Source organism: Talpa occidentalis, unplaced genomic scaffold (genome assembly GCF_014898055.3).
Source record: "Talpa occidentalis isolate TD23 unplaced genomic scaffold, MPIMG_talOcc4v2.1 talOcc4.7, whole genome shotgun sequence".
NCBI classification, from domain to species: Eukaryota; Metazoa; Chordata; class Mammalia; order Eulipotyphla; family Talpidae; genus Talpa; species Talpa occidentalis.
Window position 1 is genome coordinate 91,573,309 of NW_023605083.1, and position 26,106 is coordinate 91,599,414.

General features: G+C 48.2%; 1 protein-coding gene and 1 non-coding gene across 3 annotated transcripts; one reads left to right on the top strand and one right to left on the bottom strand.

Annotated features, from left to right (window-relative positions):
* Positions 1-17,619: 17,619 nt before the first annotated feature.
* On the top strand, positions 17,620-26,103 carry TNFSF12 (TNF superfamily member 12). 2 transcript variants are annotated; one of them, XM_037495031.2, is made up of 7 exons: positions 17,620-17,816; positions 17,973-18,023; positions 18,645-18,720; positions 19,385-19,438; positions 19,523-19,558; positions 24,737-24,861; positions 25,064-26,103. In XM_037495031.2, exons 1-7 carry the CDS (start codon positions 17,658-17,660, stop codon positions 25,313-25,315), a joined length of 753 nt encoding a protein of 250 aa, XP_037350928.1. In that variant the 5' UTR covers positions 17,620-17,657; the 3' UTR covers positions 25,316-26,103. The 2 variants fall into 2 exon arrangements, with proteins under 2 accessions (XP_037350928.1, XP_037350929.1); XM_037495032.2 differs by having other exon boundaries at positions 17,621-17,816; positions 17,976-18,023.
* Positions 24,073-24,178, bottom strand: LOC119233083 (U6 spliceosomal RNA). The gene has a single exon (XR_005122250.1). It is a non-coding gene; the product is annotated as a U6 spliceosomal RNA (small nuclear RNA).
* Positions 26,104-26,106: the final 3 nt, after the last annotated feature.

A 26,106-nucleotide genomic window follows, 5' to 3' on the forward strand; every position in this document is an offset into this window, starting at 1 on the left:
CACTGCTGAGGGGAGCAATGGGCAAGACAGGAGAGGTCTGCTGCGCCATGTGGGTTAGCTCCCTGGCGGGGGATCGAACTCTAGCTGCAGAGGCTGTGGATTGCTTCCTAGTGCTGAGATGTAAGCCCTTGTGCCACCAGGGGGCCCCCCCTTTGTCCACTTTTAAATTGGATTTGCTTTGCTTATTTGTTTCAAGTTGCAGGAGTTCTTTACATAGCTCCTTATTAAATACATGACTTGCAAATATTTTCTCTCATTCTGTGGGTTATATTTTAACTCTGTTGCTTATGTTCTTTGATACACAAAAGTTTTTGCTTTGTTTTTTGTTGTTTTTTTTTTTAATGACTGAAACAAAATACCTAAAATTGCAAGCTTCTGGAAGAACCATTTGTTCTTGCCAGTCTTGTATCTCTCCTCTGACCTGTCCTTGGTCTTTTGTTGGGCCTTGCATTTAAGAACAGGGTCTCTGAATGAGACAGGAATGGTCCTGGAACAAGGACAAGACAGGATTTGAGAATAAAATTTTTAAGAATTTTGCTATTTCCCAGGCTGGTAAGCAAAAATTTAAAACCTGATGACTCCAGGCCTGGACACTTGCTGCCAGATATTTCCTTGGCTGGCTATTTTTTTTTCCCTTTTATTTGCTATTTCTTTCCACAGCTTATCAAGTTGGCTGCTATGGGGAAAAAAAGGGAGTTGTATACCCGTATACCCAGGGGAAGGGAGTCCCAGACCTTGAGATCAGACCAGCTCAAACTAGAACTGTGGAAACACAGCCTCCATGAGAGGGTCCCCTTGGATATGGTCAGGAGCCTGCATGGCCACTGAGCAGCCCCTGATGGGTGCTCACAACAAACAATAAATGGACTTTAGCCAAGTCTACGCTCCTCTTTTCTCAGACAGTATATTTTAATTTCTTTGTTCTTAAACCCCAGGCTTTTGTGTTTTTTTGTTTCTGATTTTACTTTTTTTTTTTTTTAAAGATTTATTTATGTATACAAGAGCTGGGGTACAGGCCAGAGGTATGGAGGGTGAGAGGATTCACCAGAAACAGAGTGGGGAACAGAACAGGCAAACTGACTGAAATCCACTGCTGAGGGGAGCAGCGGGCCAAGCAGGAGAGGTCTGCTGTGCCATTGGGGTCACCTCCCTGGCCGGGGATCAAACTCGTGCTGCAGTGGTTGCTGATAGCTTCATAGGTTGTGTCTTAACCCCAGGCGCCACCAGGGAGGCCCCTAATTTTACATTTTAAAAGTCTTATTAGGAAAAGGAGAAAGAAAGACACCTGCATAGTCAGAGGTCGACAGGAGAGATGCTTAAACCTTAGACCTGGCAGCTTGGGGAGTCTCTCATGCCCAGAGAGATTTCCCCAGAATTCTATTTCCTTACTTTTTTGATATTCAATAAATGCTGACTGCTTGCCTGCCCTCACCCAGGTCTGTGGAGTCCTTTTTTCAATCTTTTTTTTTGAAGATTTATTTATTTATGCATACAAGAGCTGGGGTACAGCCAAAGGTGTGGGGGGTGAGAGAATTCACCAGAGACAGAGTGGGGAGCAGAGCAGGCAGATCTACTGAAATACACTGCTGAGGCGAGACAGGAGAGGTCTGCTGTGCTATGTGGGTTAGCTCACTGGCGGGGCAACGAACTCATGTTGTAGTGGTTGCAGTAAACTCTTATGCCACCAGAGAGGCCCCCTTTTTTCAATCTTGACCAGCCGGTCTCAAGACCACAACCCCCAGCATGGGAACACTATCCCTTGGTGCATCCCTCTGACACCAGGCAGGTGGTGCAGTGGACAGAGGCTGGTGCCAGCCTAGCTTATCCACCTGTGCTGTGGGGCATTTGGGGTTGGGTTGAGGGGCCCTGGGCCCTCTCCCTTGTCTGGGGACATGAAGACAGCCTTGTTGACAACAGTTTTGTCAAGAGGGATATCCACAGTAACTGTGGACATGAGGTGACCATGGTTACAAACTTCCACAAAGGACTTGATCTTAAACCTGTTGGTTTTTTCTTCTTGCCCCTGGCAGCTGTCACTTTGGGGGATATTGATCAATTCCAGCCACCAGAGTGTGACCATGGTGGGGACTGGAGATGCCATCATCCACGATCTTCACAAAGACCACTTTGCGTCCAGACTGATGTCTAGCCACCTGGCCCCACCCTCCCAGGGGTCATGAACCTGTCTATTTCAGCAGCAACCACTCAGGCCCACTGCACAGAAATGTTTTACTTTGATACAGCCCAGTTTACTTATTTTCAGTTTTGTTATCTGTGCTTTTGATGTCACAACCAAGAAATCATTGCCCAATCCAATGAGGCTTTCCCCTTGCCTTTCCCATAAGGGTTTTGCAGTTGTAGTTGCTCATAAACACCTCTGACCCTTGCTTTGCTGCATACATGGCTCTTCCCCAGGAGGCCTTATCTAGTCCCAGCTGCATTCCATTGCTCTGTGACAACTTCTCATGGCCCGTGTAATATCACCTGCCCTTTGTGGCCCTTTCCACAAGTGTCCAGGCTTTTACTTGGTGGACATTCAGCATTTTAGAGGCTGATGCCTCTTGTTCTCACTGTAAGATGTACAGCCAGCACAGCACTTGGCAACTCATGCATTTTTTTGAATGAATGGATGAATGAATGAATGATCAAGTGCCAAGTGCTTTGCATACCTCCTTGCGTGCAAGTAAAGCCCCAAAATTTATTAGACCGTGAGCACAGGGCGAGGTTAAAGTCCGGATGGTCAGAAAGAGGTGAAGTCTGAGTTGAGTCTTGAAGGCCAAGAAGGGTTTGGAAAGGAAAAGGGTTAGAGAAGGGCTTCTTGCTGGAGGGGACAGCATAGACTCTGAATGGCAGAATAAGCGAGGCCATCTGACATCAACAGGGGCTGGAGCAGAGGCCCAAGAGCTGGATGGTGTGGCCTCATAGGTACATGAATCTGACCCAGAAGAGGAGGGAAACCAGTGGGGAAACCACCCTGTGATCCAATAAAATGCTATCTCGGGTAGATTTTTTGGTAGCAGGGTACAAAATGGATGTAAGTAAGGGAGGTGCTGGAGACCAGAGGCCAGCATAGAAAACTCTATGGTTCGAGACTTCGTCCACACAGTCTAATAACCACACTCCTTGGTTAACCGCTGTTGCCTTCAGTCTTTTGCTAAGCATCTCTCTAAGATCCTCCTGGGCAGAACAAACTGATCACTACTCTGCTTCCTGGTATGAATTTGTTTACAGTGCTCATCACTCCGGAATGGGGAGTGGGGTGGGTGGAGGATTGGTCATGTTTTGTCATTCAAGATTCCTGAGCCATATGGCTAGACACACAGCAGGCCTTGGATCCATGGAAGGTGGATGAACGCTTTAAAAGAGTAACATTCTTTCTCCTCTCTGAAAAACGGGGCCTTCCCTTCCATTGCAGTTTAATGATGAAGCTTGATGTATTTCTTCTGAATAATGCCTTACCAGAGAGTATACAGGGTAGATTCCTTGTATCCAACTACAATTTCTTCCTTGTATTATGAAAGTGCTTTACACAGCCCCTTGCATGCAAGTAAAGCCCAAAAATTTATTAGCCATGAAGAGACTAGCCCGAACGTGCCTTGAGAACATAGGGAATGTCAAGAAGCCTTGGCATCCATTAAAAGCCCAAAGATAAGCCGCCACCAAGTGGGCCCTGGGGATCATCTGGCTACCTGGGATCTGATCCTCATGTCTGGGGACATTGCTGCCATATGCATGTTGTGGGAGGTAGAGCCTTCTGCCCTCAGTAGAGGCCCCAGAGCTAGAGATTCACTTTCCCAGCGTTTCTTACAGCTGATGGGGGAGAATGGATACATGACCCAGCAAGCCAGGTAGCCTCCTGCCCCCTCAGTCTTAGGTTTGAGGGCTAGTGAGGCAGAGGAACAAAGCAACGAGAACATCCATCCTGGGGCCAGCAGCGGCCTCCAGTGTCCAGGGCCAGTGGTGCTGGCGGTCCTAGCTGCGTGTCTGTGTCCTGCAGGGCCTGAGGCGGGCGTGTCTCACCAGATCAGATCTGCAGTAAGCTTTGGCCCCTGTCCATGCTGCAGTTTCCTTGACCCAGCTTGTTTCCTGAGTCTCCTGGTGATGCTAGAAGCTACCTATGGCCTTCCAATAAACTCCTGTTCTGTTTTAAACACCAGGAGTGGTTTTTATTGCTTTCAACTCAGTCGCACTTAAGTCCTGCTCATCTGAGGACCACATATTGGCTTCAGTCTAGGTTCTGCCCTGGGGACTCCTTCAGCAGGGTCTAGCAGAGCTCTGACACCTTCGAGACAGAAATAGAGAAACCCTGCTTCCAAGAGAGGTCAAAGGCCAGCAGTGGAGGCATCTCTTGAAGTGCAAATTCTTCCCAGACCTACAAAATCAGACACTCTGGGGATGGGCACAGCAATTAGTATTTTAACATGCCCTCTAGGTGATTCAGAATTATTCTTAAGTTTGCCCTTATGCTTTCAGAAGCCACATGCAGCACAAAAAGCAACAGACATCAGAGATCCAGTTCCAGCTGTTAACTCATTGAATTTGTCCATATCTGCTTCCCCTCTCTGAGCCTAGATTTTTTTAAAAAAGATTTATTTATTTATGCATACAAGAACTGGGGTACAGGCCAGAGGTGTGGGGGTGAGAGGATTCACCAGAGACAGAGTGGAAAGCAGAACAGGTGGATTGACTGAAATACACTGCTGAGAGGAGCAGTGTGCAAGGCAGGAGAGGTCTGCTGCATCATGTGGGTCACCTCCCTGGCTGGGATCGAACTCATATTGCAGTGACTGTGGATAGCTTCATAGTATTGTGTCTTAACTCCTTGCACCACCAGGGATGCCCCTGAGCCTAGATTTTTTGATTTATAAAATGGGGATTATATTGGGCCTCCTCGGTGGTGCGGTGGGTTGAGCGCAGTGCTGTGAAGCTGTCCACAGCCTCTGCAGTGCAGGTTTGATTCCCAGCCTGCCAGGGAGATACCCACATGGTGCAGCAGGCCTCTCCTGTCTTGCCCGCTACTCCCTTCAGCAGTGTTTTCAGTCATCTGCCTGTTCTGCTCCCTGCTCTGTCTCTGGTGAGTTCTCTCATCCTCCTGTGCCTCTGGCCTATACCCCAGTTCTTGTATAAATAAATAAATCTTTTTTTTTTTTTTTAAAGTATTGAGGCCTCCCTGGTGGCGCAAGGTGTTAAGACGCAACCTATGAAGCTATCCGCATCCACTGCAGCATGAGTTCGATCCCTGGCCAGGGAGCTACCCACATGGCACAGCAGACCTCTCCTGACTCGCCAGCTGCTCCCCTCAGCAGTGTGTTTCAGTCAGTCTGCCCGTTCTGTTCCCCACTCTGTCTCTGGTGAATCCTCTCACCCCCCTCATTCCTCTGGCCTGTACCCCAGTTCTTGTATGCATAAACAAATAATTTTTGTCAGTATTTTTTTATTATTTTATATATTTTTTACATCATTTTTCATTTTTGCACAGTGTATGCATTTTCATCTTGGTTATAGTCCCCATACAATTCCCACCCCCCCTTGTTTTGATCTTACTCCCTTCTCCTCCCCCCATAGTGTGTCTCTGGTTTATAGTTGCTTGTTGATTTTGATTTTTACTTTTTATAATTAGTCTTTTTCCTGGTCCCTTAATAAATAATAAATCTTAAAAAAAAATAAAAAAGTATTAAGGTTTTCTTTAAAAAAAGAAAATAAAATGGAGGTTATAATATCACCATAGAGTTGGCGCCTCCCTGGTGGCACAAAGGGTTAAGTCTCAGCACTATGAAGCTATCTGCAGGTACTGCATGAGTTCGATTCCCACCAGGGAGGTGACCTACATGGCACAGCAGACCTCTCCTGTCTCACCTGCTGCTACCTCAATGGTGTATTTCAGTCAGTCCACCTGTTCTTCTCCCCACTCTGTCGCTGATGAATCCTCTCACTGGCCCATCCCACCCCCCTGCATCCCCAGCATCTCTAGTCTGCACCCCAGCTCTTGTATGCATAAATAAATAAATCTTAAAAAAAAACAATATCACCATAGAAATTTGTTGTGAGGACTACATTAAATAATACTGTATATATTAGAATTTCCATAAGTGATAAGGACAAAAGGAATATCTTTTATTATAATATTTGGTCTTTTGTTTTCAGTTCCTGAAATAGCCCCAGAGTTATTAAAGGTGTCTTGTGTTATAGCAAGTGTCAAAACCTTTTCACCACACCTGAGTTTATGTTACTAAGATGACTTCTGGGAAGCCCTAGGGTTGGAGACTGGTTGCCAGGGGAAACAACCCCAGTAGATCTGCCTGTTCTGCTCCCTGCTCTGTCTCTACCCACTAACTTTTGAGAGGAGAGAGGAGCTGGAGATTGAGTCAAGGATTTAATCAATCCTGCCCACTAAGGAGGCCTCCATAAAAACCTCAAAGTGGGGCCTTCTCGTGGCACAGGGGTTGGGGGCAGAGCTATCAAGCTACTGCCGGCCACTACAGCACGAGTTCGATCCCCTGCCAGCCAGGAAGCAACCTACACGGCACAGCAGACCTCTTCTGTCTTGCCCATTGCTCCCCTTAGCAGTATATATTTCAGTAGATCTGCCTGTTCTGCTCCCCACTGTCTCTGGTGAATCCTCTCACCCCCCACATCTCTGGCTTACACCTCGGTTCTTGTATGCATAAATGAATAAATCTTAAAAAAAAAAACGCAAAGGACTGGTTGCAAGGGCTTTTTTTTTTTACATTTATTTATGCATACAAGAACTGTGGTACAGGCCAGAGTATGGGGGGGTAAGAGGATTCACCAGAGACAGAGTGGGGAACAGAAGAGGCAGACTGACTGAAATACACTGCTAAGGGGAGCAGCGGGAGAGTCAGGAGAGTCAAGAGACCCATATGCTGCACCATATGGGTCACCTCCCTGGCTGGAAATAGAACTCATGCTGCAGTGGTTGTGGATAGCTTCATAGCGGTGACGCTTAACCCCTTGTGCCACCAGGGAGGCCCTGTGCTTCTCCTTTTTTTTTTTTTTTTAAGATTTATTTATTTATGCATACAAGTTAGAGTGGGGAACAGAACAGGCAGATCTGCAGAAAAACACTGCTGAAGGGAGCAATGGGTGTGACAGGAGAGGACTGCTGCACCATGTGGGTCACCTCCCCGGCCAGGGATGAAACTCAAGTCACAGTGGCTGGTGATAGGTTGATAAAGCTGTGTCTTTAACCCCTGTGCCACCAGGGAGGCCCCTGCAAGGGCTCCTTGATTGGTGATATGTGCAGGTGCTGGGAGAGAAGTGAGCACAGGGAAGGTAAGGAAGAACTTTCCCTGTGCTGCTTTTTCATCTGGCTGCTCCTGAGATACAACCTTTTGTAATAAATCAAAATGTAGTAAGCAAACTCTTCTTGAGTTCTGTGGGCCACTCTAGCAAATTAATTGAACCTGGAGAAGCAGCTGTGGAATGTGGGACTTATAGCCAGTTGGTCAGAAGCACAGGGGAACTACTGAGACTTGCAGCTGGCATCTGAAGTGTGGTGGGAGGGAACAGTCTTGTGGAACTCCCCTTAATCCGTGGAATGTGACACTTTCCAGTTTGATAGGAGTAGAATTGAGACAAATTGCAGGATACTCTGTTGATGTAGCAGGATTGCTTAATGCTTGTGTGTGGCCTATCCACACAGAAGGTGTCAGAAGTGAAGCAGAGCATTGAGAATGGAGGAGATACACAATGAAAATAAGTTTTTTCTTTGCATATTCTATAGAGATCTAGCCTTCAGGGGACCTCTCTGGTGGCCTAGGGGTTCATTCTCAGCACTATTACCACTAAGGCCTGAGTTTGATCCCAGTAAGGAGCTGACCCACATGGCGCAACAGACCTCTCCTGTCTTTCCCACTGCTCCCTTCAGCAGTGTATTTCAGTCAGTCTGCCTGTTCTGCTCCCCACTCTGTCTCTGGTGAATCCTCTCAACACTTCACCCCCCACACCTCTGGCCTACACCATGCATAAATAAATAAATCTTTTAAAAAATGTGATAAATTATGGGATGTGTATAGAAACTCCATTTGTGATAGCAAGTTTGGTAAAATAATAAACCAACTTTAAAATAATTAGTAAATGAAAACAAAAGCCTGAGAAGTGTCAGACCAAGGAAAGAGGGTTTTAAAATGAGAGCAGGGGCCTCTCTGGTGGTGCAGGGGTTTAAGACAGCGCTATCAAGGGCCTCCCCAGTGGCACAGCGGTTGAGCGCTGGGCTGCGAGGCTGCCTGCAGCCTCTGAAGCTCCCGTTCGATCCCCGGTTGCTGGCGAGGGGCCCTCATGGCGTGCAGACCTCTCCTGCCACGCCTGCTGCTCCCCTCAACAGTGTGTTTCGTCAGTCTGCCTGTTCTGCTCCCCGCTCTGGCTCTGGTGAATTCTCTCACCCTCCCGCACTTCTGACTGTACCCAGTGCTTGTATAAATAAATAAATAAATCTAAAAAAAAAAAAAAAAAAGACAGCGCTATCAAAATGGGAGCAGGAAAACAGTCAGAGAAAGGTGGAAGCTACAGTGTATCCTCTGCTTGAGTGAAAGCCAGGCCTTGGGTCTGTGGGTCAGTGGGAAACAGGACAGGGCATAGTGAATAGATGGTTGCGAAAACCCAGAGAAGGTTGGAGACAGGTTGGGAATGGAGGGAACGGGACTTAGACTGGGCTAATGAGTTTTGACCTACAGTGTGTGGTGCATGGCGCAGCAGACCTCTCCTGTCTCACCCACTGCTCCCCTCAGCAGTGTATTTCAGTAGATCTGCCTGTTCTGCTCCCTGCTCTGTCTCTGGTGAATCCTCTCATCATCTCCCTCTGCCCCACACCTCTGGCCTATACCCCAGCTCTTGCATGCATAAATAAATAAAAATAAATCTTTAAAAAAGAATAAAATAAAGTATGTGTAGTGATGGCTTGGGAGGGTAGAGATTAGCATTCGATCCTTCCCTAGGCTAGGTACCAACTCATCACAGTTTGCCAGTTGGGGGTGGGAGCTTGGGGACTGCCTTGCTTAACATTAAAAGTCCCTCCTCCTGGGAATTTCCTCAGACCTGGTTTCAAAACCAGAATGGTTGCTGTCCGCTCCCAGGTTGCTACCATTCAAAATTCATTAGTCGTTGCCAGTCCTGGATTAGATTATATATTTTTTCATTCAACAAACTTTGCTAGCACTGGAAATAAGATGACTGGTAAACACACAGTCCCAACCCTTGCAGACCATGCGAAATTCTTTGTTTGTACTTAGGTGATATTAATCAAACCAGGCCTCCAGAAAAAAAAACAAGCAAAAAGCCTTATTTCCCCTCTTCACAACAGTAGAAAATTTGAGAAAAAAAGTGTAAAAAGACAAGGGAAAAATCATACTGGCAGATTTCCTTTTGGTATTTTTCCTACATATTTCCCAAGTCACTTCCGATCAGTGTCCAAAAAAACTCAAGTTAATTTTAATTTTGGCCGCGAACCAAGAACAAAAAGGTTAAGTGTGTTGAATTAATTTTTCAAGCCAAAGTTAAAAGCTCGGAGGATGATTTGTGTCTCCAAGGGTCCAATCCCTGTTTTTTTCCATTAGCAGGTGTGATCACAGGCCCAGCCCGGTGGGGAATGACATTCCCTCTCCTCAGCAAGACTTCTGCTTTACAATAACTTCTTTCTTTTTACAAATTAAAATGCTACATTCACCTGATAAGAAATCAAGAACAGAGGAATTAGGATGAAAACAACAGTCAGTGCCTCCCTACCCCACCCTACCCACTCCCAGGTCCTAGAGGCAACTGCTCTTAATAGTTTCTGTTTTTAGTTCTTCTGGAAGTTACTTCCTAAATCCTAACTGAAATTTTCATACTTCACTGGAAGTGAGATTGGAAGTGTCCTGAGGCAGAGACACAGGGATGGGACTCAAGGACAGAACTTTCCTGTTCCCCTTGCTTTTATCTTTCCAACGCTCTTCTCTTCCCGATGATGACTCTATTATTTTTTTGTTTCTATTAATTATTTTGATATTAAGTAAACCTCTATTGTTCCATATACTTTTGTCAGTGTCTCTGGGAAAGAGGTCAGTTTATAACTCTACTTTCTCTCCTTACTCCTCAGTGCAAACTTTTCTCAGCTTCCTATTTACAAACTCTAGACTTTGAGTATTTTCAGTCTTTCCTGCAATCACAACTAAGTCTTCCAGATTTTTCTCCAGGATGACTCTTTTTTTTTTAAATTTTTTTTTTTTATATAGAGGCATGTTTTCTTTCTTTCTTTATTTGTTTGTTTTTGTTTATACAAGCACTGGGTACAGTCAGAAGCACGGGAGGGTGAGAGAATTCACCAGAGCCAGAGCGGGGAGCAGAGCAGGCAGAAGGACCGAAGTACACTGCTGAGGGGAGCAGCAGGTGGCAGGAGAGGTCTGCGCGCCATGTGGGACCCTCCTCCGTGGCCAGGGAGCAGCCGGGGATCGAACCGGCGCCGCAGAGGCTGCGGGCAGCTTTGCAACCCAGCGCTCAACCGCTGCGCCACCGGGGAGGCCCTCTCCAGGATGACTCTTAAAGTTGAAATCCAGTGAACAGTACTTACATTATTATGGACATAGGAATATTGGTCAAGTTCAGGTTGAACAGCAGGCAGGATTAATACTTTCTCCTCTATGCCCTCAATCCCACAATCCAGAAGAATGAGCCAAGCATTAAGATCTTGAGCTGAGGGCCTTGCCGGTGGCACAGTGGGTTGAGCACAGTGCTGTGAAGCCATCTGCAGCTTGTGCAGCGCAGGTTCGATTCCAGCCAGCCAGGGAGATTTCCACATAGTGTGGCAGACCTCTCCTGTCTTGCCCGCTGCTCCCCTTGTTGTAGAGCAACCCCGATACAAAACGGGGTGCCTGACTGTGGGTCCTCACCCGCGCGCTTAAAAGGACTTATCAATGCTCTACTGCAGGCACACGTGAAAGGTTAATAAAAGGTTTATTTACAAGGGAAGGGGAAATGAGGAAATGTACAGTTCTGGGAGAAAAGTGGGAGACAAAGTTTTAAATGAGTCCTACCCGATCCGCCGATCTGGAATCCCAAAATGGCGCTCTCAGAGTTCGCCGCCAGCCAGGAGCGGTGAAGCCAGGAGGCGAGCGATTGCGAGCCAGAGAGAGCCCAAGGCCCACGTGTTTGTTTTTTTTATATCCAACCTGGCTGCCCAACTCCACCCTCAGGTCCCAGCCACCTTCCCTTTGGTGGTGATGGGATTTGTCTTTCCCAGAGTCTTGATGGCTTTAGTCTGGAGTGGGGGTGGGGTCCACAAAACCTGTATGGGATTAGCTCAGGACATCCTTTCCCCCTAACACCCTCAGCAGTGCTTTTGGTCCATCTGCCTGTTCTGCCCCCAATTCTGTTTCTGGCACCCTCTGGCACCTCTGGCCTGTACCCCAGCTATTGTATAAATAAAAAATAAATCTTAAAAAAAAAGATCTTGAACCGATAATGTATCAATTAAACATAATCATGTCATATTATACCTTACTTTTTCTTTTTCTTTTTTTTTAAGATTTACTTATTTATACAAGCACTGGGTACTGTCAGAAGCGCAGGAGGGTGAGAGAATTCACCAGAGCCAGAGCGGGGAACAGAACAGGCAGACTGAGGAAATACACTGCTGAGGGGAGCGGCGGGCATGGCAGGAGAAGTCTGTCGCGCCATGCGGGACCTTTGCCAGCAACCGGGGATCGAACCAGTGCTGCAGAGGCTGTGGGCAGCTTCACCGTCCAGCGCTCAACCGCTGCGCTACCAGGGGAGGTCCACTTTTTCTTATAATAAATGATTTTCTTTAGTTTTAGAGTTTTACTTGAGATGGGAATTGATTTTTCTTCTTCTTAAACTATCAATTTTTTTATCAAGTTATCATTATATTGCTTCTCAGCCTTTGGCTAAGAACAAGTGAAGTTATCATTATGCCATTTATTCAGTTCAAAAAGCCCAATTTTGGGGTCTCCCTGGTGGCGCAAGGGGTTAGGCACAACACTGTGAAGCTATCCACAGCCACTGCAGCACCGTTTGATCCCCTGCCAGGAAGGTGACTTACATGGCACAGCAGATCTCTCCTGTCTTGCCTGCTGCTCCCCTCAGCAGTGTATTTAGTCAGTCTGCCTGTTCTGTTCCCCACTCTGTCTCTGGTGAATACTCTCACCCCACGCAACTCTGGCCAGTACCCCAGTTCTTGTATGCATAAATAAATAAACCTTTAAAAAAAAAATGAACATCCTTGGCTGTCACTCCCTTCTCCCATTTGACTCTATTTTTTTATTATTTTATTTCAGTGGCATCTAAAGGCCTGGCTTAGGATCAGAAATCTTATTTTATTTTCTAATTGTTCCAGTATCTAGAACCCCTGTTTATAGTAGTTGTGCTCATTCATCAAGCTCAGTGAAGCTAAAGAGCTATTTACTAAACATGAAGTTTATGTCACAAACACAGGACTTGTGTGTTTAATCTCAGAGGTCTGACTTCAAGGGTCTTGGCCTCAGAGGTAACAAGGGGGCTGGTAAGCTGAGGAAGAAAACAAATATTAAATAACAAAAATCTAACTGAGCTAATTTTAAAGATCTAATTAGCTTAATATTAAAATAATTGTGAATCACGCAGCCTTCCATTTAATAAGCAGAAGACAGCTCTGGAAATCTGCATAAAGTGAAAGGTTTTTAAAGGCAGAAAAGGGGCAACATACGGGAAGAGGGAATACTTTCAGGCTTAGGTAACCTACCTACGGGAAAAAGTGTGGCAGATTATCTCATCTTCTCTTGAGAGGGAAAAGTTACTTCACTATGCGGACCAGAAAATTCAATACTGACCAGTTAGGACTACATTCCTGGAGAGGTTGAAACCTCAGGGAGTTTGAAACCACAACTAGGTTAAGTATTAAGTCTTGGTGGGCTTAGCCCATATGGGGCCTGCCCTTCTCTTTCTAACCCCAAGATACTTCAAGAAAGAACCTTCACCTGGGTAGGGATTTTCCAGCTGGGGAGCTCTCTGGTCACCTAAAGAAGGAAGCTTATGGCAAAAACAGATTCCCATGGCTAAAAGTTCAAGACCTTACTCAGCACCAGCCTCTCTCAAGATTGCACACAATCTCTCTTCAGGCTTTTTTTTTTTAATATTTATTTATGCATACAAGAACTGGGGTACAGGCCAGAGGTGTGGGGGTGAGAGGATTCACCAGAGACAGAGTGGGGAACAGAACAGGCAGACTGACTGAAATCCACTGCTGAGGGGAGCAGCGGGCGAGCCAGGAGAGGTCTGCTGTGCCATGTGGGTAGCTCCCTGGCTGGGGATCAAAATTGTCCTGCAGTGGCTGCGGACAGCTTCATAGGTTGTGTCTTAACTCCTTGCGCCACCAGGAAGGTCCTCGTCAGGCTTTTTTCAGTTCATCACTTGGCTCAGACCACAGTCTCTAGTACCAATTTGCATCTCACTTTTCTTTCCTTGACTTTTTCTAACTCTTGCCCAATAACCTCAGAAATACCTTTTCCATTCCATCAATCCTTTCTTCATGTCATCTGTGTACACCCACATAACCCTAGCCACAGTGTTAGGGGGAAATGATGTCCTGAGCTAATTCCATACAGGCTTTGTGGACTCCACTCCCAGTCCAGACTAAAGCCATCAAGACATTGGGAAAGACAAATCCCATCACCACCAAAGGGAAGGTGGCTGGGACCTGAGGGTGGAGTTAAGCAGCCAGGTTGGGCATGAAAACCAAACACGTGGGCCTTGGGCTGGCTCGCTGTTGCTCGCCTCCTGGCTTCACGGCTCCTGGCTTGTTACAGTAAATGCCGTGAGTGATTCCCCTCCCTCGTATGAACAGTGCCTTCGGCTGCAAGCCAAGAGCCGTGAAGCCAGGAGGCGAGCAAAAGCGAGCAACAGCGAGCCAGCCCAAGGCCCACGTGTTTGGTTTTCATGCCCAACCTGGCTGCTTAACTCCACCCTCAGGTCCCAGCCACCTTCCCTTTGGTGGTGATGGGATTTGTCTTTCCCAATGTCTTGATGGCTTTAGTCTGGAGTGGGAGTGGAGTCCACAAAGCCTGTATGGGATTAGCTCAGGACATCATTTCCCCCTAACAATAGCTATTAAGCACAGAATAATGCCAACTAAATTCTTGCATCAAGGAAAAAAGGTATATCACAAGGTTTTGTTTTTTTTTTAAGATTTATTTTTATTATCTATTTATTTATTTATACAAGCACTGGGTACAGTCAGAAACACGGGAGGGTGAGAGAATTCACCAGAGCCAGAGAAGGGAGCAGAGCAGGCAGAAGGACCGAAGTACACTGCTGAGGGGAGCAGCGGGCGGCAGGAGAGGTCTGCACGCCATGTGGGACCCTCCTCCGGTGGCCGGGTAGCAGCTGGGGATCGAACCAGTGCTGCAGAGGCTGCGAGTAGCTTTGCAACCCAGCGCTCAACTGCTGCGCCACCGGGGAGACCCCGGGTATATCACAGGTTTGAAATTAGTCAGTGTCATTAAGCTATAGAGATCCTGGAAATGACCAGAATTCCATCTGGGTTTTCCACCAAAGTCCTTTATGCTCCTTCTGCCTTCCTGTATTAAATGTCACTCTCAGGCCTCCCTGTTGGCGCAGGCGGTTGAGCGCCACACTATGAAGCTGTCCACAGCCTCTGTAGCGATGGTTAGATCCCTGCCAGCCAGCAAGAATCCCAGATGGCGCAGCAGACCTCCCCTGTTTCGCCCACTGCTCCCCTCAGCAGTGTATTTTTCGTCAGTCTGCCTGTTCTGTTCCCCACTCTGTCTTGGTGAATCCTCTCACCCTCCCGCACATTGGCCTGTATCCCGGTTCTTATATAAATAAATAAATCTTTAAAAATAAATAAATAAATGTCACCCTCTAGAAGCCCAAATGAAGCATTTGTCCACTCAAGAGTGTCCCTGTTTGCCAGATACTATGTTAGGCACTGAATATGGAGAAGACATATGTGGTCCCTGTCCCCTTGGAGCTTTCAGTTTAATCAACCAACAAATGAAGGTTGGCAATTGAAACCATGTCCCCTCACACAGCTTATATTTAACCATGACTCTTCCACTCTCTTCACTGACAGAGCTAGTATTCCAAGAGACTTTTATCCAGCATCAGCTGGGGCCTCCCTAGTGGTACAAGGGGTTAAGACTCAGCACTATGAAGCTATCCACAGCCACTGCAGCGCGCGTTTGATTCCTGGCCAGGGAGGAGACCCACATGGCGCAGCAGAGCTCTCCTGACTCACCCGCTGCTTCCGTAAGCAGTGTATTTCAGTCAATCCATTTGTTCTGTTCCCCACTCTGTCTCTGGTGGATCCTCTCACCCCCCACATGTCTGGCCTGTACCCCAGTTCTTGTATGTATAAATAAATAAATCTTTTTTTAAAAAAAAAAGAAAGCATCAGCTGACATTTTGTAGCCTCAGGCTACTTGAACCCCCACCTCGAAATCATGCTATGTTCATTCTAAATGATTATACCTTGACCCTGTTTAATTACAACAATCCAATAGAGTTAATTTTCAGGATCTACCTGGCTTTATGAATCAGGCATACCATCTAGTAAGCAGAAAGTAGCTCAGAAAAACTTGCAAATATGAAAGGCAGGGCCTTCCTGGTGGCACAAGGGGTTAAGACGCAACCTAGGAAGCTATCCACAGCCACTGCAGCATAAGTTCGATCCCCGGACAAGGGGCTACCCACATGGCTCAGCAGACCTCTCCTGTTTCACCCTCTGCTCTCCTCAGAAGTGTATTTTACTCAATCTGCCTGTTCTGTTCCCCACTCTGTCTCTGGTGAATCTCTCACCACCACCACCCCCCTCCACTTCTGGCCTTACCCCAGTTCTTGTATGCATAAATAAATAAATCTTTAAAAAAAATGAAAGGCAGAAAGAATGAGATAAGGAAAGGGAGATAACTTCAGACTTAGGTAATTTACTGATGGGTTATAGGAAAGGTTATTTCATTGGTGCTGACCAAAGAATTCCATACTGACTGGATAAGATTACATTCCTGGGGGAGGTTGAAACCAGTTAGGTTATATACCAGGTCTTGTGGGCTTAGCTTAGGGCCTTTATTTTGGGACTGTCGTTTTCTGTGTAACAGCTCTTACCCAACTCTAATCAAGCCCTGCTCCTTCTCAAGCATTGAAAGAACTGCCTTAAACCAGGCTTCAAAGTCTCAATACATGGCATGGCCTTTCTTATCTCCCTGTGAGGCATTTTCAGACTGTCAAGGGCTAAGCAATAAATTCCGCTTTGCCTTATCAACAGGATGTTCTAGTGGTATTTGGGCATTTGTCAACATTTGACAGGTGCTGGGAAAACAGTAGTGGATGATGTCTTCACAGAGTTTACATTCTAGAGAGGGACAACAGACAGATAAGCCAGGAATGTGATTTTACATTCTACCATGTAGCTCGGGAGATAGGAGCCAAATACATCATTACAAATTGTGATGACTAAGAAATAAAGGGCACCAGAACAGAGAATAATCAGGGCCGTGGGGAGTCCTAATTGTGAACCACGATCTGGAAAACTCTTTGAAGTGATTTAAACTGGAGCTAGAAGTGGTCTGAGTGTTGCAAGTAAAGGGAATATGAGCTGTGGAGACCCAGAGAACCCTTCAGCAGGTTCCACAACAGAAAAGAAACCTCCCAAGCCTGGAGTGGGGGGTGGAGAGGCAGCAGAGGCAGCAGGCTGCAGGCCCTGCCCTGACTTACTCCTTAGTACAACTTTTCCCCTTTGAATTATTACTCTTGCAGCAAGATCGTTTCCTAAAACTTTTCACGACAAATAATGCAAGTGAACATTACAGGATAAACTTCTGAGGGTCTTACTCTGTACAAAAGTGTCTCCCTGGCAAAAAAGGGTCCAGCTGTTACCTAATTCATTCGAAGGGCTGGAGTGGCTCCACCTGAGGGGGACTGCGGTTTCCAGAGGAGAAGACTTGGGGAACACCCTCAGGGGGTGTGTTTGGCACAAGGCCGGGAGAGAGCTGCTCTCTTCAGCTATAGGACGCTCAAGTTTAAATCAACTAGCCAAGGATTTGCTGAAAAGGGTGAACGCAAGACCCCAGGCCAGCGACGTTCCTTGCAGGAGGCTCCAGCGGCTGGGAAAAAAACCCGAACTTTGACTGAGGGGGAGCAAGGGCAGCCTGGCGGTGGGTTACCTTGGTTCAGAGCGCTACATGATAATCCCGCCTAAGCCCCTGGAGAGAGTGTCCAGATCACCTACAGGACGAGACCTGCAGGAGTTCCCGGGATCTCGCCGTTTCATCACCCGCACCCAGGCCTGGGTGGAGTTTTGTGTTTTCGCTCCCTGTCTCGGGCCCTCCGCTCGGAGAACCCTCGGCTACACCCGGATCTCGGCCGGCTTCAAGTTCACACACCCGTCGCCGGCTGCCACCCGCCGCCGCGCCGCGCCTCTCCGCCCGAGCCGCCCAGCGCGCCCGAGCCGCGCGGCCGCAGGGCTGGCGCACCGCGCTCGGGCTCGGAGGTTGATCACACAAACAGTGTCCGGCTTCCTGTCCTCATCCCCCTCCCGCCGCGTTTCCCTTGCCCCTCCCTCTCCCCAGCCCGCTCCGCCCGCCCGTCCCCCTCCCCCGATCCCTCGGGTCCCGGGATGGGGGGCGGTGAGGCAGGCACAGCCCCCCGCCCCCATGGCCGCCCGTCGGAGCCAGAGGCGGAGGGGGCGCCGGGGGGAGCAGGGCACCGCCCTGCTGGCCCCGCTCGTGCTGGGCCTGGGCCTGGCGCTGGCCTGTCTTGGCCTCTTGCTGGCCGTGGTCAGCCTGGGGAACCGGGCATCGCTGTCTGCCCAGGTGAGGCCCTGCTGCGCACCCCTCCCTGGGCAGCTGAGGAGCAGAGTCTGCTGAGCAGCTGATGGGCCGGGTGGGCTGAGGGCAAGGGCCCAGGAATATGGGTGGAGGGTGAGAAGTCAGGTGGAGAAGGACTGGGTGACGCTGCCTCCTTCCCAGCAGGAGACTTCCCAGGGGGAGCTGGCTGCAGAGGAGGACCAGGACCTGCTGGTGAGTGGGTGTGGGTGCTGTCCGCAGGTTCCTGGGCATGGGAGGTGTGTGTGAGCTGAAGATGCAGGATCTGCTCTGCCTGTGCCAGCTGTGCGTGGGGGGTGTGTGTGCACCAGCCCAGCATGGGTATGTGTGAGAGAGACAGTGACAACTGTGTGTAAGGGTTTCATGTCACCTGAGCACAAACTGTTTATTTATTGGCTGTGGGCGAGTTGGGAATATGAGCTTCAGGAGCCTGCCATCGTGGAGGGATGCTGGTTGTGTGTGCAGGGTGTGTACCCATTGTGCATGCACGCTGGGTATGGGCACGCCCAGGGTGCCAATTGAGCACAGGGTCTGTGCTGGTCCTGTGTGTGCTGGGGAATATGGGAGGGGGGTGTGTGTGTGTGAAGATGTGGCTGGGCTCCAGGAGGGAGTGAAGACTGGGGCCTGTCCCCAGGACCTTGCCTCCTCCCCTTGGCCCCAAAGGCACTTGGCTGAGGAGCTCAGTCCCTCCCTAACAGATCTGTGCTAGTTGCTGACTGGTGCCTGTCCTGACACCCACCCTCCTGTCAGGTTCAGTCTCTGTCTCTGGGAATGCCTGGCAAGACCCTGGTCGAGCACTGCCCTTTATTCCCCTAGGGTCGGAATCTGCAGCCAGAGGAGAGCCAGGATCCCATGCCTTTTCTGAAACCACTGGCTCGGCCCCGCAGGAGTGGTGAGCATCCTTTGGTCCTGGGAATAATAGTGGCTGCTTTGTGGTGGCTTCTAGATTCATCATTGCTTTGTTCATCATCACAGCCCCTGAAGCAGGCAGAGCAAAAACCATTATCCTCATGTGTGAATAGAGAAAGTAAGGCACAGACCCTGTGCTCAGTTGGCATCCTGGGCAGCTGAGACGTGAATCTAAAATTCTCACCCTCCCTCTGATGCTCCTTCCATCATCTGGACCTGCTTCTCTCCTTAGTCCCTATCCCATATATGAAGGAGGGGTGGGCAGAAGTTAGGCGAACCCTTGAGGTCCTGATGGAGACGAGGTAGAAGAGTCAGAGGTCTCGGCTCCCATAAGCAAAAAGACTTATGAATAGGGTGACCATGTGACCACATACCCAGGTACGCATGGGATTGTCCTTGCTTACACCTGTTATCTCAGTGTGACTACTAATAGCACCTCTTATGCTGTTAGAAGTAGCCCTGTCAGTTTGGATGATCAATTATACAGTCACTCCACTTATGGAGGAGGGCCTGAGAACCTCAGGCCTGGAATCTGGACAAGAATAAAGATGTCAGGATTCTGAAGGGAATAGGACTGGGGAAGTGGCTTCTGGATCTCCAGATGTGTGGAGGGCTGCTTTGCCCATCTGTGTTTCCTTGATCCTCAGCATCTAAAGGCCGGAAACCACGGGCTCGCAGAGTGATTGCAGCCCACTATGAAGGTGGGTGATGGGTGAGTCGTGCCCAGGGAGGAGAGGGACAGAGGGGCAGGGCAGGTCTCACCAATGCATTCCTGTGTCTTACAGTTCATCCCCGGCCAGGACAGGATGGAGCGCAGGCGGGTGAGACCCCAACCCCATCTCTGAGCTCTCCCCTTACCCTCACAGCATTAGCTTTCTGGAAAAGAAGCCCCTCAAAATCTTTGCTTTCTCACCCCCCTCCCCACCTTCAGCCTTGGAACCCTGAAGCCAATTCATGAAAGTCTTCAGGACTTGGTTCTCTCAATTCCCAAACCTGTATTTTATGACCCAGGCATGGGACCAAGGAAGACTTCTACCTCTTTCTAGAACTCAGGAAGAACCAGCACACCCACCCCTGACCAAACACAAGCCCCTGCTTCTCCTCAGTCCTCACTGTGCCCAAGAAGTCCCTTTGAGTCCTTTCTTTTCTTCCTCTTCCTATTCATTGCTCTCATCATTTCCCCCAAAATGTTTTGAGTCTTTGCACTTCTTTTCCATCCCTACACCACCCCCACCTCAGCTCTGTACTATACTGACACTTCAGTACCTCAAACCCAGCCTCCAGCCCTTTCCCCATTCCAAATTCTTCCCATCCCCTGCTCTGTCCCACAATTTTGCCAAGCTAAGCTCCCCTAAACCTCATTTTCCTTATTCTGTTGCTTCCAGTTTCTCCATGGCCCAGTTGAAACCTCTCTTCCCTGCCCACTCTGTGCATTCTCTGCACTTGTTGGGTTGATACTCCTCCCTGCCAGTGTGCCTCTTCTGGACTTTGCATATACGGTTCCCTCATCTGGAATGTCCTTCCCTGTGACAAGCCAGGAAGCAAGACATGAGGGTGACATGGTCTAAGAGGTTGGCAGGCAAGGTGGAGAAAATAGATGGATTCAGCGTATGGCCTGGAGATAAGGCTTGCTTGTGGGTCGGATGTGCCAGATAAGGGAAAGGGAAGAATCAGAAAAGACTTCTCAGTTTTTAACTTGGGCATCTTTGGGAAAAAGATGTTGTTTACTAAGATGGGGTCGACCAAGGAAGAAATAGGAAGGTATGTAAATTAATAATTAGATTTGAGATCTAATAATAAACAAGTGAATAAATAATAATAAACAAGTGAGTTCCATGAATAGATGGCCAGGTCAGTAGACATCGTAGAGTAGGTCAGGTGAGGGCAGGAGGTATGAAGTCAGGATGGTATCTAGAGTTACAGGACTGGATGACATGCCAGGGGAAAGAAGAGCCGAGAGCTCCTGGACATGTGGAAGTGGAGCAGAGAGGGGAAGAAACAGGGTGTGTGTATGTGGAGGGGGTAGTGTACTGGAGTCTAACGAAAGGCAGTTTCAAGGAGGATGTGGCGGTCTCAGTTGACTGTGGCTCAGGGGTCACATGAGATGAGAACAGAGAAATAACCAGTGGATTTGGTAACTTTTTTTTTAAGATTTATTTATTTATGCATACAAGAACTGGAGTGTTGGCCAGAGGCATGGGGATGGGGGTGACAGGATTCACCAGAGATAGAGTGGGGAGCAGAACAGGCAGATCGACTGAAATACACTGCTGAGGGGAGCAGCGGGCGGGCGAGACAGGAGAGGTCTGCTGCGCCATGTGGGTAGCTCCCAGGCGGGTTGGCCAGGGATTGAACTCCTGCTACAGAGGCTGCAGATAGCTTCACAGTGCTGTGGTTAACCCTTGCACCACCAGGGAGATCCCAGGTTTATTAACATTTAAAGTCTACTAGTGACCTTGGTTTCAGTGGTATTTAGCATGGAAGCCAATGTGGATTGGTTAAAGAGAAAACAGGAATTGACAGTTTTCCCGAGGTTACTCTGTACCATAGCAGAGAAATGAGCCCATAGGTGAAGAGGGAAGAATTCTTCAAACTGACCAGTCCTCACGGTTTCTTTGACCCTCTTCCACGGGATGGAACTTTTTGTCCCTTCTACCTTCTTGCTTGTTGCCCTGCAGGCTCAAGGAAAAGTTCAGTTCTTTTAATGGTAAGTAATAATCTATGAATCTTGGCTAAGTTCTGAGTTCTAAAAGAAACATACTCTGATCATCTCCATTTTACAGATGGAAGTCACTTGTCCCGAGATCATGACAATATTAAATGGTGGAGCCAGGATTGGAACCCAGTTTATGTGCTTGTGTAATGGACATGGTCTGTGTAACAGGAGAATGTTGGTGCAGGGGTAGGAGGAGACTGCAGGGCAACAAGCAAGAAGGTAGAAGGGACAAAAAGTTCCACCCATCCGTGGAAGAGGGTCAAAGAAACCGTGAGGATTGGTCAGTTTGTAGAATAGGTTGAGGGAGATGAGGGGCCCATTGTCTAGGTCCTCTGGAGAACTAAAAACTTGGGCGGGAAGTTCGAGGAGAGGGGATACAAAATCCCTATCTTCGTGAGTGCACAAGCAAGCTTAGTGGGGAAAATAGGATTGCCAGACAGTAAGGAATGTCCATTTGAGGTTTGTGGCTATGAAACCGAGTGATATCAGACAACCTTCCATTGTTCCAGGTAGGCCATGCCCTTTGGTCACGACCAGCCTTTGCTCAAGCTGGTTCTGTAGCTAGGAATGCCCTCGCTCCTCTCTTCTTACTCTTTATACAGCAGACCTGCCTTCCTCCCTTGTATATGGACCACTCACTCTAGCAGTTACTGAGACATTCATTTATTCACTCAACAAACATGCAAACAAACCTATTATCTATAAAGACCAGGCCAGGTGCCCACAGTGAATAATACCCAGATTTGTTCTCAAGGAATTAGTGTCTAAGAGAGGAGACAAGCATATAAATTTGTAAATTACAGTATACCATGACAAGAACAATAATGAAAATAGCCAGAGGTCCATGGTGGCAAAGAGGAAGACAATTTCATATGGAGTCGGGGACTCCTTCCCAAGAAGGCGTGGCTTCCCTGGGCCTTGAGGCACAAGTATAAGATGGATAAGGATTCAGGTAGAAGGAATCACTTGTGCAAAAGATCTGGGTTTGCCAAGTCTGATGGAGCCTGGGGGACCCAGAGAAGCTCACTATGGCTCAAGGATAAAGTGCTAGAGGAGCAGGATGGGAATGGAGAAGAATATGGATGCCAGGTCACATGGAGTCTGGAAGTTATTCTGAGCTCAAAGCAGGAGAAGCAGGATCACATCTGCATTTTAGAAACATCGCTATGTGGCTGTGTATAGGAAATAAACTGGAACAGGCAAGATTGGAAACAGGAAGTCCAATGAGGAAGGAGGCCAAGAGGCGTGCTAGTGAGAAAATGGCAGAGGCTAGCCTGGAAGGGAGACAGAATGAGCTATTTAGGTGATAGAATTGTTAGGAATTGGTGATCAGTGAATAAGGTTGGGTCGAGGAGAGGGAGGCTGGGGTACCCAATAGGAGGTAGAACCTTGAGTGGAATGTGGACTACAAGTAGCAAAGTAAGTTTGGGGTGTGGGCCAAGCTCAGTTCTGGTCTAGATGAGTCTGATGTGCGCCAGGCTGTTCTGATGGTGGCAGTCAGGGTGAGGAGGGGCAGGAAACACCAAGGCCAGCGACTCAAATGGCAGTCTGCAGGGTGTCAGCTGTGGTGCTCATAGGTGGGAATAAAAATGCCCAGCCAACATTACATTTTCCTGGGAAAATACCAAGGACAGAGTCCTGGGGCTGGCAGAAGATGGGGGGCTGGTGCAGGCATCTTCTTGGGTGCATCAAGCGGTGGGAGACAGAAATAAACAAGATGATCTTCCATGTTGGTGACTGCTGTGAAGGAAAAAGGGCTACATGAAGAGATTAAGGGAAGTGGGGCTGGGAGTGGGTGACCAGTGAAGGTCTCTCTGATGTGTTGAGCCCTGACTGAGAGAAGGTGCCAGGTGGGGAGGAATCCCCAGGAGTATTCTGGGAAAAATCAGTAAAGAGCCTGCAGGGACAATGGACTTCAAGTGTGGCAGGAACAGAAAGAAGGCCAGAGTGCTGGAGGCTTTAGAACTGGAGGAGCGTGCGAGATCAGAATGAAGTAGACTGGGCCTGGTCCTTGGAGGACCTGGGAAGTCACTTGATCCTGTGCTCTGTCATTCTATTGTTTATCTTCTTTGCAATGTGCAATTACTTGAACGCAAGCGTGCTCTTTTTTTTTTTTTTTTTTTTATTTTGTAATGGCTTTATTCACAGACACTTAACATACCATACAATTTGCCCATGGTTTTCCCTATAGTCACAGAACTGTGCAGCTAACTCTATGGTAATTTTCAGCACCTCAAAAGAAAAAAAAAACTCTGTAGTCTAGTTACTACCCCCACCTCCCTAAGAAGTAACCACAAGTCCACTTCCTTTCTCTATTTGCTTATGTGAACATTTCATAAAAATCCTATCCTGTGGGGTCCTTTGTGTGTTTTTTTTTTTCATACTTCTCATTATTCCCTACTTTATTTTTTTAAATAAATTTTATTTTTATATTCCCCATACAATTGCAACCCCCCCATTCTGACCCCAATCCCTCCCCTCCCGCCCCCCACCCCCAAAAAGTGTCTCTGGTTCATAGTTTTTTGTTGATTTTGATTTTCACTTTCTTATAGTTATTCATTTTCCTGGTCCCTTATTTAAGTTTTCTAGATTCCTGCTATGAGTGAGACCATCCGGTATAAAAATATGGAACGCTTCACGAATTTGCGTGTCATCCTTGCGCGGGGTCATGCTAATCTTCTCTGTATCGTTCCAATTTTAGTATATGTGCTGCCGAAGCGAGCACCCGTGGGGTCCTTTGTGACTGGCTTCTTTCACTTACGTGTTTTCACGGCTCATCCACCTCGGGAATGTGTGTCCGTACTTGCTTTCTCTTTGTGGCTGAAACAGTATCCCACTGTGTACACATACCACACCGCCTTTATCTAGTCATCACTTGATGGACGTTGGGGTTCCATTTTATTCTTTTTAGTTTTAATAGTTCAAGTAACATGATTCAGGGAGTGCATGTATACATTCTTGGAGTAAAAGAGACAAACAATACAGACACAAAATAAAAACGCTCCCATGCTTCTTCGATCCTGCTCTTCTCCGTAGAAGTGAGTGGCAACAACTGGCTCTGTATGTTCTGGTCATACGTGCCGCATCTGGCCATACATTTCTTCACTTAATTTCCTATCACCCTCTGGGCTCCAGCGGGCATGGTTCCACCCTTGCCCTAGGCCATCTGTATATCTTCCGGATAAGGTGGGTCCCAGAGGTTTATCAGCTCAATGGGTCACAGGGAGCGTGAGGGAGTCCGGTAAAGGGACTTTCCCCTCTCCCTCTGAATATCCACATTCAGGTGTGGACGGGACGGTGAGTGGCTGGGAGGAGACCAAAATCAACAGTTCCAATCCACTGCGCTATGACCGCCAGAGCGGGGAATTTGTAGTCACCCGGCCTGGGCTCTACTACCTGTACTGTCAGGTAAGCCACACCTGGGTCCCTGGGTGAAGCGGGACCTGAGGGAGGAGAAGTGTTTGGTTTAGGGGGGTGGGAGCGAGCTAAAGGCTGGAGAGGGGGAGCTTGGGGTTTGGGCTGGGTAGAATACCTGGGTCTTCTAAGGAAATTTGAACTTGAGACAGGCAAGCAGAGGCCTGGACCCTTTCCACTCGCCCCCACTCCCCAGGTGCACTTTGATGAGGGGAAGGCTGTCTACCTGAAGCTGGACTTGCTGGTGGATGACACGCTGGCCCTGCGCTGCCTGGAAGAGTTCTCAGCCACAGCGGCCAGCTCTCTGGGACCCCAGCTCAGGCTCTGCCAGGTGTCCGGGCTGTTGCCCCTGCGGCCAGGGTCCTCCCTGAAGATCCGCACCCTCCCCTGGGCCCATCTCAAGGCTGCCCCCTTTCTCACCTACTTCGGACTCTTTCAAGTTCACTGAGGGGCCCTGGTCTCTTGCTGGCTACCCAGGCTGACAACTCCCCACAACAGCTCTCCAGCACCCTAGTCCCCTCTGCTCAACCCTGAGTTGCTGCTCCTCCCCAGACCTGCCTCTCCATCTGTAGGCTGCCAGGGCTTCTTCATGCCACATACATATCCCCATTCTTCTCTGATAACTCCCCCACTTCTGACTCACTAGCTCCCAAACCCCTGATCTTTTGACACCCCCATTTATCGCCCAACTCCCCACTCTGGCCACAGCCCGCCCCCCGGACACTGTGTTTACTGTATTGTGGGTGGGGATGGGTCCTGAATACTCCTCTTCAGGCACTAAGAGGGACTGGATGCCAGAAACTGGGACTAGGCCAGGAGTTCCCGAATGTGAGGGGTAAGCAACTAAGACAAGCTCCTCCCCTGATAATTCCCTGTGGATTTTAAAAAGATATTATTTTTATTATTTTTGTGACAAAATGTTGATAAGTGGATATTAAAGAGAATAAGTCATTGTCTCTCTGTTTATTGGGGCTTAGGGGACATTCTCAGCATAGCTGAGGGTCACAAGAAGGGAGTCTGGGAATTGAGAAGTGGGGTACAGGATATCTGGAATTCCAGGGTGACCTACAGGCTTGGGAATGGGAACCTACATGCCTCCTGTTGCCCCCTTCAACCTTAAGGTGCACGCAGAGTGGAAAGGCAAATTGCCAGGAAAAAAAAAAAAAATCAATCCTCTGCCCAAGGTCCAGTAGAAGCAGCTCATTTACCTAGGAGGCAGGCTTCCTCCTGTGGGGAATC

Coding starts and splice junctions, on each gene's coding strand:
- TNFSF12 (XM_037495031.2), top strand. CDS start 17,658: ATGGCCGCCCGTCGGAGCCAGAGGCGGAGGGGGCGCCGGGGGGAGCAG. Junction 19,439..19,522: donor GATTGCAGCCCACTATGAAG/GTGGGTGATGGG, acceptor TGTGTCTTACAG/TTCATCCCCGGCCAGGACAG. Junction 19,559..24,736: donor ACAGGATGGAGCGCAGGCGG/GTGAGACCCCAA, acceptor ATCCACATTCAG/GTGTGGACGGGACGGTGAGT.